The 12,567-nt window shown below is 59.2% G+C and overlaps 1 protein-coding gene across 8 annotated transcripts in view; it reads right to left on the bottom strand.

The window, feature by feature from the left end:
- PLEKHG5 (pleckstrin homology and RhoGEF domain containing G5) overlaps positions 1-12,567 on the bottom strand; it is a 45,838-nt gene that overhangs the window by 3,412 nt on the left and 29,859 nt on the right. For all 8 annotated transcript variants that reach the window (XM_032495081.1, XM_032495085.1, XM_032495084.1 and 5 more), the window contains 14 exons: positions 6,880-7,009; positions 5,730-5,832; positions 5,298-5,358; positions 4,865-4,956; positions 4,270-4,406; positions 3,857-4,002; positions 3,084-3,278; positions 2,824-3,012; positions 2,400-2,495; positions 1,655-1,705; positions 1,108-1,257; positions 645-755; positions 351-500; positions 93-230 (listed from right to left, as the gene is read on the bottom strand). In XM_032495081.1, coding sequence (XP_032350972.1) covers positions 93-230; positions 351-500; positions 645-755; positions 1,108-1,257; positions 1,655-1,705; positions 2,400-2,495; positions 2,824-3,012; positions 3,084-3,278; positions 3,857-4,002; positions 4,270-4,406; positions 4,865-4,956; positions 5,298-5,358; positions 5,730-5,832; positions 6,880-7,009 — 1,749 coding nt within the window. The remainder of the gene's footprint in view (positions 1-92; positions 231-350; positions 501-644; positions 756-1,107; positions 1,258-1,654; positions 1,706-2,399; positions 2,496-2,823; positions 3,013-3,083; positions 3,279-3,856; positions 4,003-4,269; positions 4,407-4,864; positions 4,957-5,297; positions 5,359-5,729; positions 5,833-6,879; positions 7,010-12,567) is intronic.

Raw genomic sequence — 12,567 nt, forward strand, 5'->3', positions numbered from 1 at the left:
CGAGTGGGATTCCCAGCATAGCCCCTGACTGCTAGTGTAGCCCTTCCTCGCTCCCAGCAGGGCCAGGGACCCCACACGACCGCAGCGCCCACCTTGTCCACCTCATCGTTGTTGCCCTCCACCGCCTCGTAGGCGTCAATGCGGCTCACCACGGCCGCCAGCCGCTGCCGCTCCTGCCGCTGCCGCATGCACGCGTTCACGTGGTGGATGAAGCGCTCCACGGAGCCGATCTGAGGGCGGGCCATTGCAGTTCAGGCCCAGGGGCGGGGGGACAGGGGAGACGGGGAGGAGGCAGGGGGTGGAGCACCCCCTGCAAATCGGGGAGGGGCTCTGCCCACCGTCCCAGTTACCATGGTGACGACGGCCTCCTTGGCGCGAGGCTCATCTGTCTTCCTCAGCACCGACTTGAGCAGCAGCGGGTACTTGGTGAGCCGCTGGTGGGGCTTGGCCAGCATATCGCTCAGCTTCAGCCGCTGGCACTGCTGGTGCTTCTCCGCCCACTGCGGCAGGGAGGCGGGGGCGGGGCTCAGGGCAGGCCCCGCCCCACGCCGAGGCCACGCCACCACCAGCGCCCGCGCACCTGCCGCCCAGGTGGGCCCACGGTCCTGTGCGCCCGCCCCCCAGAGAGCCCAACACGCCCTCACCGTGACGTAGGCCCGGAAGAGGTCGTTGTCGCGCAGCAGGCCGCGCATGTACTCCATGCAGCCCTCCTCCTCCATGCAGTATCGGATGTAGGGCTTGAAGAGGGAGCCGAACTGGCGCAGGGCGGAACCAGCACAGCACCTGTTACGGTGCGCTCCCCGCCCGCTGCGCCCTGCACTAGTTCCTCCTTACTACACTTTCGCGACCACCCCAAGCGGCAAACTTATTATCTCTGTTTTCCACATGAAGAAGCAGCCTCAGCGAAAGCGTTCACCCTTGGCCAGGCAGCAAAGGTACAAGGCCGGATGGGGTTCAAACCACGGCGACCGACTCGGAATTCCTTGACTCCGACCACTAGGGGTCACGCGGGAAACTGGTCCGGGGGGAGTTGGGGCGATAGGCAGATGAGATAGGTGCCCCAGCCCTGCCTGGGTGTGCCCTGACTTTGTCCGACTCGGCCCGTACCATCTTAAAGCCTTTGAGGAAATCCCCGGGCTGCAGCAGCGCCCGCGTGCGCCGCGCCTTCTCCAGCACCGGCACCATCACGCTGCCCCATAGCCCGCGGTGCAGCCGCGCGATCTCCGGGATGTTGCTGAACAGGCGCTCCGCCTCCACCTGGGGGTAGGGGTGGGAGGTGCGCTCGGCCCCGCCCCTCTTCCGAGCCTCGCCCTTGCCCATCCCCACCTGTTTTTTCGTCCTTTGCCCCTCCCTGCCCACTGAAGCCAGGCCTCCACCCCTCTCTCACTCCACCCATTAACCCCCACTACCCCTTCAGCCCCTTCTCATCCCTCCCTCTGACGACAGGCCCCACCCCTCGTATGTCATTCATTGGCCCTACCCCCTGGCCTCCCTACCCTTTCTTCAGCCCCACCCCGAGGCCAGACCCCACCCCTCATCTACTCCACGTGTTAGCCCCGCCCCTGCCCGGCCACTCCCTTGCTTCAGCCCCTCCCCTATCCCCGAGGCCAGGCCCCAGGTACCCTCCTGGTACAGCCCTCCAGGCCCCGCGCACCTCACACAGCAGCCCCGACTCTTGCAGGTTCAGGAGGCAGCACAGGAACAGCTGTGGGGGCAGGGAGCGCTGCAGCTGGTCGGGAGAGGGTGTTCCCAGTCCCAAGGCCCCACCCAGACTCTTGGGCTCCCCTCTACCCCTTCCTCATTCCTGGAGGCCCTGAGGCAGCCTGAGGCAGAGAGGGTTCACCCTTTCGAGAAGACCCAACCCCCATGGCCCACCTGGGGGTCCCCCTACCCAGGCCCCACCTGCAGAGAAGCTCTGCCCCTGCAGTCACACTTGGAACTCTCCCTCCACCTCTGCCCTGGCTCAGTCTCTGAGTTTCTGCCCTGAGTGTGCCTTCCTTGAAACCCCAGGCCCCGGACAGGTGCTCCCCGCAGGCCCAAGTCCCTACACACACCCCCAGTGCCTACCCATTCCGTCTCCACGTCTAGGGCGTGGGCTGCTGGGCACCTGGCACACAGCAGGTGTTTAGAAATAGCCGTTGAATGAATGAGTGAAAGGATGAGGTCTGTGTTAATTGGGCTCAACCTGGTAAACTTGCCCGAAGCTCCCTCCCAAGGTGCCCGGGCTCTTGAGAATCACCTCCACCCCAGAGTGTGGCTTTCTTTCCCTTTCCCTCCCCTTTGTTGCTGGGCACCTGCTCCTTCTGCAGAGGCCCAAACTCTGCTCAGGAGCACCCAGAGGAGGCCATGGAGGGCAGGTAGATTGGGTGGCTCTGGGCCGGTGTTGGCCCCACACTCACGTTGGTGATCACCCGCAGTTTCTTAATATAGGAAGCCTCCGTGTGCAGGAGCTCCCACACTGCCTCCTGCTGGTGGCACTGCCGCCGGGTCAGCTTCTGTGGGAAGGGCAGGGTGTCATCCAGGAGTCTGGGTGTGTGCCGGGATGGGTGGAGCAGGGGGAGGAAGGGGAGAAAGCCTGCAGAGAACCTTTTACCCAGTTGAGATGCAGAGGTCCCCCAAGTTCCGGGCCCTCCTTGGCCACTATAACAGCCAAGTGACACACTACATTTTCACATTGCCTGAGTTTCTCCCATGTGGGTTAATGATGACAGGCTGTCCCATGGAACATCCTGTCTCTGAGCTGTAGGAAGGGCCCGGTGAAGCGGGGGGATAACGTCCCCCTTTCCCTGTGGTGGGAGGAGAAGGGCTGCGGGTGGCACCCACCTCATGCCCATCAATAAGTTCCCGCCAGCTGTCCTCCAGCCGCAGGCAGGCGTCATCCTCGTCCTCCTCTTCGTCCCCTTCCTCCTCCCACGAGTCGTGGTCAAAGCGCAGCCTCCGGGGCAGTCTGGGCAGCCCGAAGAGGCCATAGGCGTGCAGCTTGCCCTCCAGCTGCTCCATCTTGTCCACCTCCTGAAAGGAGACCCGTGCTCAGGGTCAGGGCCAGCCAGCTCCCCCAACCCATGGCCCATGGGACCACATACCCGGCCGAAGGCGCTGGTGCTGGGGCCTGAGCTGAAGAAGCCACTGAAACGACTGGCTGCCCGGTTCTTCCAGCTGTCGCCACCCCCACTGCTGCTGCTGGGCAGAGAGCAGCTGGAAGGCGTCAGAGGCTCCTGCCCGGGGATGCTCGCCTCCCCCAGAAACTCCGACATGTTCTTGCGTCGGCGGCCAGGGGCCTGGTTGGAGAGCAGTGGTCAAAGCCAGGTCCATCCTGACCCCAATGGGTTCTGGGACCTCAGGCCAGCCTGGGATGTGGGAAAGTCTCTGCACCCCGCACCCTGGGATGCCACCTCTCCTGTGATCTACACATGCTCTGGGGGCTGAAGGGTCCAGACAGATGCAGCTGGACCACCCCCCACCAGCCGCCAGCATGAAGCAGGTAGGGAGAACACCCAGAGCCACACACATTTGGATGCACATCGAAGCCCAGGTCCAAAAGATCCCAACACACACTCATGAACACAGTCAGCGACACGTGAAGGCTCGCTCCCCACACAACGTCTGCTTAAACACACACACACACACACACACACACACACACACACACACACACTCCTTGGACGGGCACTAGCAGACCCTCCAAGACAAGACCCATCACCCTGGGGTATGGTTAGATCCAGAAAGGGCCACGTATTCGCAGAGCCGGCCCCAACTCACAAGGGGAGATGAAAGCTCCAAGAAAGGCAGCAAGGAGCCCAGGTGACCTCCCCTCTGGCCCCTCCCCGCCCCCAGCCCTGACGCAGCCCCTCCTTACCAGGATGTCCAGGCTCTCCCGGCGGCTCTGGGGATCCACGCGCTCCTGGGCAGGGGGCCCGGCCCCGGCTGGCCGCAGGATTGGCAGACTCAGGGACTTGGAGTCCTTCACTCCCTGCTCCACCTTCCCCTCGTCCCCCGGCTTGGCTGAGGTGGCATTAGGGGACAAGTAGAGGTCCTCAACACCCAGGTCCAGTGGAGGAGGGGGCCCCAGTCTTTTCTCCCCACCAGGATCCAATCTGAGGTCCCAAAGCCCCACCCCACCAGCACCAGCCACCACCCAGCAGAGACACCTGTATGGTAATGAGCAGGCTCAAGGCCCAGCCAACAGGAACCTGAGCCTGGGAAGAAGTGCCCATCTCCAGGGGGCCTAGTCAGGCCCCAGCAGCCCTGCCTGCCTAGTCACCTGCTCACCTTTGACCCGCAGGTAGTGTCCCCCAAACCTGTAGGCCTCAAAGGTGAGGGACAGGGGCGTGTTGGACTGATCCAGGTAGATCTCCACTTTGCCCAGGGCAATGCCCTTCCTTTCAAATACCGGCAGCAGCACCTCCCTGCCACAGGACAGGAGGTGTATAAGTTGGGGGCACTCACATGAACCCCCATCCTACCCAAAACTCAGCTTCATCCTGCCTTCCCAAAGGAAAAGACACCCATGGGCTCACACACAGGTGCATGCACACACACACTTGCCCACAGAGGTTCACACACTCCAGCACGCGTCTGTACATAAATCAACACACGTACACCCCCAGGCATTCGTGTCTACACCCCAGGGCAGACCCTGTCCCATGCCCATCCACACGTGTCCCCCTCAGGGCCGTGTATGCCTGGCCTGGAAGACACACAGCACCCAGGCCCTCACACAAGTGTGCACACCACATGGGCAGGGTGCCTGCAGGTGAGGGACATCCTCATTCACAGGCCACCACACAGACACACACAGTCATACCTGCAGAAGGCCGCACCTGCCTCCCAGCCCCAATCCCCCCTTGGCCCCACCAAGCCCTACCCCAGCGACTTCTTCTTCATGGCTGGTACAATCTCCGTCTCTATGTCCACGTTCAGGTCAAATTTCAGGGTGAAGCACTCCTTGCTTGGGTCCTGAGAGGACATGGGTCTCAGCTTCTGCACGCCTTGTCCCCTACCCTCCCTACCCTGGGTCCCAGATGGGAACCCCTGCAGGTAATTGAACCAGGGACCTCCCAGGGAGGCCCCCAGCATCCTTCTGGCTAGAGGCAGGAGCTCCCGGAGTACCCCCAACCCGAGCAAAGGTGGGCAGGGCTTGGCCGCAGGGCTGGGTGGCGAGGGAGGGACATGCTCACTCCAGAGCCCATCCCTGGTCCTGGAATTCAGAGCAGACAGGCCCAGCCTCGGGAATGGAAAGGGCCTATGAGGGGCAGAGGCTGTCAGGAGCCCGCCCTGCCAGCCTAGGGGCTCCTTACATCTGTGTGTCTCCTCCTGGCTTTCTTCTTGGAGAGTTTCAGGCCTGTGCTCTTCCGGTCCCTGCAAGGAAACCAGTGAGGGCAGAGGTTGGAGATGTGGGTGGGCCTTCACCAGGGTGGGATGTGACTGGGTCCCAGCTGGCTGACACCACCTTGCTGGCCCTACGTGACCAGGTAACCCAGGCAAGCCAAGGCTCACAAGGGGATGTGTGCCCTCTGGTGGCCAACCCAGGAGCCACACTCAGTGGTACCTAGTCAGGTGGAGCCTGATCCCAGAAGCCCTGGAGGAAAACCCTAGGGCAGCCACGGGGTCAGGGGAGGAGAGGAGCTTCCAGTCAGCTCTTCTGAAGCCTCCAGCCTCTGGATCTGTGATCTGAACCCACCCCTGAGACGCCCCCAGGTGTCTGTTCAGCCTACCAACCCCTCACCTACCCCTTGCCATCCACAGAGCCCTCCTCCTCCTCCTCCAAGTCCGCTGCAGGGCTGGTGCGCGGGGGGCATGAGCGGGTAGACACGTTCCGAGCCAGGACAGAGCCTTTGGAGTAAAGTGGGAGTTGGGTTGTGCGCACTCCCTCCCTGGTCCCCTCCTTAGCCTTCCAATGTGGCCGTCTCCGGAGGGGCCACAGCCTGCTACTGAACCTGGACCCCCCTCCAAACTAGCCAGGGCCCACAGTTCTGTGAGGAGAAAACCCAGTCACTGCTTACCATTTAACCACCCTCAGACTCAAAAAGACACAAGGGAGGAGGGTATAGCTCAGTGGTAGAGTGCGTGCTTAGCGTGCACGAGGTCCTGGGTTCAGTCCCCAGTACCTCTGTTTAAATTAATTAATTAATTAATTAACCCCCCACCTCAAAAAAAAAAAAAAGACACAAGGCCCTGGATGACAGCCCAGGTGATGCCCTGCCCCAATGCAAATCCACCTGTGGCCTCAGTTTACATGTCTATAAAGTAGAGATAAGGAAGTTCTGCCTCTGGGATCCTTGCAGGAAGGGACCAAAGTCCATGACTCTTCCTTGCAGGTATCCCCCTACCACACCCAAAATCCAGGGGGCCCTGGCTGAGGGGAACAGTCCTTTTGTTCCTCTTCCCAGCTGGGAAAGGAGACAAGGGGCTGGCACTTCTGGCCAGGCCTGGTGCCTGTAAGCCACCCCAGCACAGCCAGTTGGCGGTGGGCCTGGGCCAGGTGCCTGCTTGGCAGGAGGGGTTTCTTGTTTCCTGCTGCAAGTTCCTTCCGACCTGCCCACCCCCACCGCCCTGCTCACTGGCAGCCTGGCTGGAGAACCTGCCCAGAAATCCCCCAACCTGAGGACAGGAGGGAAGGGGGCCTTCTCCATGCTGGCCCGGGCAGGACAGGGACGTGCACTCGGTGGAGACAGGCCTGCCCTCGAGCTGGGGTGGTCCCTAACTTTTTCTTTTGTTAAAAGAACTTCTGGAACAAAGAGGACAGCAGCAGGCTTAGGTTTCATCATTTACAGTCGACTCTTCCGATGGCCGGTTGTGGTTCCCACAGTTACCAAGACACTGTGCCCCAGGCAGGGAGCTGGAGGGGCTGGGCTGGGCCGCGCCCCTCCCTGTGCTCACCTTGGGGGGGCAGGTCGAAGCGGACGTGTCCATCATAATGCATGGCGCTGTGGAACTTGCTGTCACAGGCCTCACAGAGGTTGAGGGGCCCCCGGCGGTGCAGCTGCTGGCAGTCAGCGTGGTGGCATACCTGTGGGGGGAGGGGGGTTGCACTGGGCCCCACGGGGGGGGGGGAGCTGTAGGTCGCCGTACTGTGTAGTACGCAGGGCTCCTCTTCATCTCCAACCAGCCAGTCCCCACAGGGTGCCTGTGCTTATGCATGTAGCCAGCCAACATGTCCCAAGCACCTGCTACGTGTCCCTTCTCGGGGATGCAGAGAAAGCAAAGCCCTGCCCACGAGGAAAGCGGTGCCAAGGGGGAGACTTCGAGTAGGCGACCACAAGGTGGGTGTTACTAGGGCCTCTTCCAGAGTGCGAGCAGGAAGGGTACCAAAAAACAAAGTTGGGGCTGCCGTTCGGTTGGCCCAACTCAGTGTTGGAAACAGAAGGCCTTCCCCTCCTCTATACCCGGGCCTCTGCTCTCAATTTTATGACCTGCCTGGCCCCCAAATAGCTGACCCTACCTGGGCTTCTAAGTCAGGGCATGAAGTGACCCCAGACTGGCTAGATCACCCCAGGCTACTCTCATCCCCACCCCGTCTCACCACCACCACTACCACCACCATGACCTCCCCATCTCCATTCCCCAACCATCCCTAACTCACTCCCCACTGACTCTACTGCCTACTTTTCTAGGGAAACGGAAGCCACCAGAAGTCCTGCCTTCAGCTGCGGGGGCTTCGTCCTGCTCCAGCCCCAGGCCAGCCTTCCACCGAGATCCCCGTGTCCAGCCTGAGTCTGGGGACCCCACTCGGCACCCTCCCATCCCACGTCATCAGGTTTCCCCTCTCCCTGGATCGCTCCCACGGGCGTAGGCACACATGTCCCCAGCTCCCGCTCCATTTCCCTCCTTCCCTTTACAGCTAAACTCTGTAACCTGGGCGTCCGCACACCACTTCCTGTTCTCTCCACCCCTTACCCTCTATTTTCTTTTTCCCAACTTTTTTGTTTTCAAATATTCCAAACCTACAGAAAGGTAGAAGAAAAGTACAATGACACCCAGACACCCTTCTAGCTTCCCCAGTTGTTCAGATTTTGCCACGTCGGCTCACAACCCGCCTCCCCCGGGAGGAAATCATGACATCACCCGAGCACAGACATTGTCCAACCAAACCGCGGTACCACGGTCACACTCGGGCAACAGAGCAGTGATGTGTAGTCTACCTGGGGTCTACCTCGGCGTTCCCCCAACTGTCCAAGTAATGTCCTTTATACATTTTCCTCCCACGGAGGATCCAATCAAGGTTCACAAGTACATTTGGTTGTGTCTGTTTATTCCTTTAAGAATGAATGCTAAGGGAGGAAGGATATAGCTCAAATGGTAGAGCACATGCTTAGCAAGCACGAGGTCCTGGATTCAATCCCCCATACCTCTACTAAAAATAAATTAATTACCTCCCTCCCCCCAAAAAACTTTTGTAAAAAGAATAAATGCCCCCCCCTTTTTTTGGTCTTTCATGACATTGATATCTTTGAAGCAGCCAAGCCAGTCGTCTGGCAGAAAGCCCTCCCCGTGGATCTGTCTGGGGGTCTCAGGCTGAGCACTTGGGCAGGGACGTGAGAGAGTGGACTGCATCCTCCTCAGCATGCCCTGGTGCCAGATCCTCACTGGGGGATCTCGCTGTACTTTGTGAAGTCGCTTTTCCTCTTTGTAATGAGTAGGTCATCTGTGGGGTGACACTCTGTGATAGCCCGTTCCCCAGCAATCCCACACTCCAGGGCTTTAGCTCTCTCGGATGACTTCTGCCTAAATCTATGATCACTGTGATGGCTGCATTCAGAGGTTTTCTAGTTATTCCATTCTCTCTCAGATGCTCTCCCATTAAGTCTCCGCCCCCTCCCCAGGTCCAGGACGACATCTGTGAGTCTAAGTCCACTTGTCCATCCTCCCAGGACCCAGCATTTGACACCGCTGGTCTCTTGGAAACAGCTTCCTCCTCGGTCCCCAGGGCCCGTGCTCTGCTGGTTCTCTCACCTCCCAGCCCCCTGCCTGCTCCCTGCCTTCTCCCCAGCTGTGGACCCTTCTCATTTTTACCTACGTCCACCCTCCAGTGACTCCGCTAGTCTCATGCTGAGGGCTCCCAGAGTTAAATCTCCAGTCGGGACTCGCCCAGGACTCTAGGCCAACCTTCTCCATCCTCTCCTCGGAGCCCAACAAACATCTCAAACTTAAATCCTCTGCACGGGAGCTCCTGACCTTTTCCACACGGCTCTGTCCATCCCAGTCACTGGCAACACCTTCCCAGTGTAGTGTTATGGGTTGGACTGTGTCCCTCAAAAAGACAGGTACGTCCTAACCCCCAGTGCTCTGAATGTGCCCTTATTGGAAACAGGGCCATTGCAAATGTCATTAGTTAAGATGAGGCCATGCTGGGGCTGTTAATCATACAGTGTAGACAGTGGAGTAATCTTATGACTGGCGTCCTTGTAAGAGGAGAGACACGGAGACAGGGACACCAGGGAGCAGGCCATGTGACAACGGAGGCAGTGGTTGGGACATTTACAAGCCAAGGAGCCCTGGGGAGCACCTGGAGGCACCAGAAGCCAGAAGCAAGGAAGGGTCCTCCCCTGAAGCCCTCAGAGGGAGCAAGGCCTGCCGACACCTTGATTTCAGACTTCTGGCATCAGAACTGTGAGAGAATAAACCTCGGTTGTTCTAACACCCTAACTTGCCACAGCAGCCCACAGGAGACTGACACATGGGGCCAAAACGCTTGGGGTCACCAGTGATTTTCCTGTTACACCCTGATCCAGGCAACCGACAGCTTCTCTTGGTTCCACCCTTAATAAATACCCATGGCTTCAACCTGGCCACCCTCTCCAGGCCCCCTCAGTCCCTGGCCCCAGCTCCCACTGGCTCTCAGCAGGGTTACAAGGCCTCATGGCTGCTCTCCTGACTCCGGCCTTTGACCCCAGTGTGTTCTCCGTGAGAGGCCACAGTGGACCCGGTTCAAAGAGGAGTCACACATCCTCCTCCAAACCCTGCAACTGATTCTCATCTGCGAGGCTGGGGACCTCGGCCTCCCATCCTGCTTTCCCATCCTGGCTCACACTCCCTCCAAGCCTGCCTCCAGCCTCCTGCCTCCTCCATCTGACATGCTTCTTCAGCCATGCCCCACCTCTGAGCCTTGCCATCTGCTAATCCCTCAGCCTGAAATGCTTTTCCGCAGATACTGAAATGACCAGCTGCCTCCCTTCCCACAGATCTTTCCTCAGAAGTCACCTCCTTGCCCTTCTACAGTTTCCTCTTCTCCACACTCCCTGCCCCGCCCTCCTTTCTCTCCTTCACACTTTCCACCCATGGACAGTCGTGTGTGTGTGTGTGTGTGTGTGTGTGTGTGTGTGTTACACTTTGCTGCTTCCACACCCCATCAGTCAGCCCTGCAAGGACAGCAATCTTCGTCTCTCCGATTCACTGCCCCATCTCCAGTCCTAGCCACTCAATAAATACTGGTTCGATTATTAAGGAGCATGATGGAAGATCACTGGAGACTTTGGCCAGGGAGAGCCCCATGAGAGATTTTCAAGACAACAGAATGAGGATGGTCTGGACAGCAGAGAAAGTGACCGAAGAGAGGAGGGAGGTAGAGATTCAAAGAGTCTGATCATTTATAACGGGGTCGTCGAGTGCCCGGGGCTGCACTGAGGGCTCCTCATCCCAGGAGACAGGGGCTATCACTGTATTTTACGGAAGAGGAAAGTGAGACTCAGAGAGGTGAAGCAGCTTGTCTAAGGCCACACAGCTAGTGCAGCCAAGGCTTGAATCCAGGGTATGTAGCTCCAGAGCCCAGATTTTCACCACATTCACACCATCTCTTGGGTAGTGGAGAAGGGAGAGAGGGGCAGGGGAAGCTGGCTTCAGGTCAGCCTGGGGGTCTTCGGAGAAAAGAAAATCACAGTTTGATGCTCGCTGTTTTGGCTCTTGTGTCCCCTCCACTCCTCCATTAGACAGAAAAGGGAATGTGGACACAGAAATGACAGGTGGCAGGGGGCAGACTGAGGAGGCCACTTGCTCCCAGGGGGCTGGCTTCTTGGGGTCTGAGGCAGGGGTGAAGGGCACCCTTCAACCAGAGCAGCGGTTTCTATCTTTACTTGATCTACTGCTAAAGTGTGAAAACTCCTACACTCGCCACAGCTCTGTGCCCCCGTCCCCGCCCACTCCTCTGCATCCCTAGGGGCTTCTGACAGAGGGCCTGGCTTTGCAGACGCTGGGACCCCCTGCTGCGAGCAGCGTCTCCTGACAATAAATCTAGGGAAAGCACGTGCCCTTCCCTTCCAGAAGCAGCAGAGTCCGTCAGTTCAGCAGCGCTCTTACCCTGTGTCCAGCCTGACACAGCTGCCCTTCGACCCCTTCCAGGACTCTTTCAATTTCCCTGACGGCTTCATTTTCCCAGTGCCGCCCTTGGCACTGGGCAGTGGGGCTGTGGACCCACAAGTTACCCAGATCCTGGCCTCACAGTGGGGGAGCGGGTAACACAGCAGGAGCCATGCTAGGTTGTCGGGGTTCTGCAGGCGGGTCTCTGGAACCCTTCCAGCCCAAGTCCCTCACTCTGTGCCACAATCTTGCTTTTCAAACAATCCAATATACAGACGGCAGATCTTACACAAAGATTCCCTCCTTATGACAGACTCAGCATTCAACAACTATTTATCAAGCACCTACTATGTGCCCTGCCCCACAAAGACAATGGGCTGGAGAGACTCAGGGAGATCCATTCCCCATCACGGTGGTGGGCTTTGGTTACCACCACGCCAGCTCCTCTTCCTCCTCTTCCTGCTACTATTACTATTTACAGTAGCGCTAATACTGGGGACAGGAGCCAGGGCCTGCTGGCAGCTGACCTCCTCTGCTTCCATCCTCTGAGCAGCCCCCACGCTCAGGGACACCAAGGGGGATGCGAGGCTCAGGCCCAGGATCTGAGCCAGGTGAGAGTTTGCTCACTTAGTTCAGCAGGTCTGGTTGAGATTGAAGTTTCAAGAACACCAAGGGAGAACCACTATGCCAACTGGGAGGCTGAGGCTGGGACAGGCAGAGCCTGCTCACGCTGTGTCTGCTCCCCACCCACCTCACACCGCCATCCCCAAACCCCAGGGTCTCCACAGCTCCCTCCAGGTTTGGGGCATCTCCCCAGTACTAAAACAGAGCAGCCCCTTCCCAAAGCCAGACTCCTGGACACTTTTGCAAAGACCCAGGGTCTACTCCCCGCCTCCTTGCTGCCCACCATGCCCTCCCTCTGAGGGCAGAAGCACCCCTGACAGCCGGGAGGGACAGTAGGGTCCAGGGCCCGAAGTTCCCAGGACTCAACCCAAAGAGGGGAGAGTCCACCGGATGGAACTGCCAGGTCAGACTGCATCTCCAACGGCGGAGAGTGGCCCAGGACTTTACAAACAAGAGAGGGGGCCGGGCTCTTTGGGGAGCACGGTCAAAGCTGACCCCCACAGGGATGGGGGCACCAGAAATCAGTCTTCCTGGGTCACATCAGGGTGGCGGCTAGAGGCAGGAGTAGGAGCGGTGTAGGCAGGGCCTGGGCAGAGGAAGGAAAGGGGGAGGGGTGGCCCAGTGCAGGGCCTGGGACCCACAGGTGTGTCC

This window comes from Camelus ferus, chromosome 13 (assembly GCF_009834535.1).
Source record: "Camelus ferus isolate YT-003-E chromosome 13, BCGSAC_Cfer_1.0, whole genome shotgun sequence".
Taxonomy (NCBI): Eukaryota; Metazoa; Chordata; class Mammalia; order Artiodactyla; family Camelidae; genus Camelus; species Camelus ferus.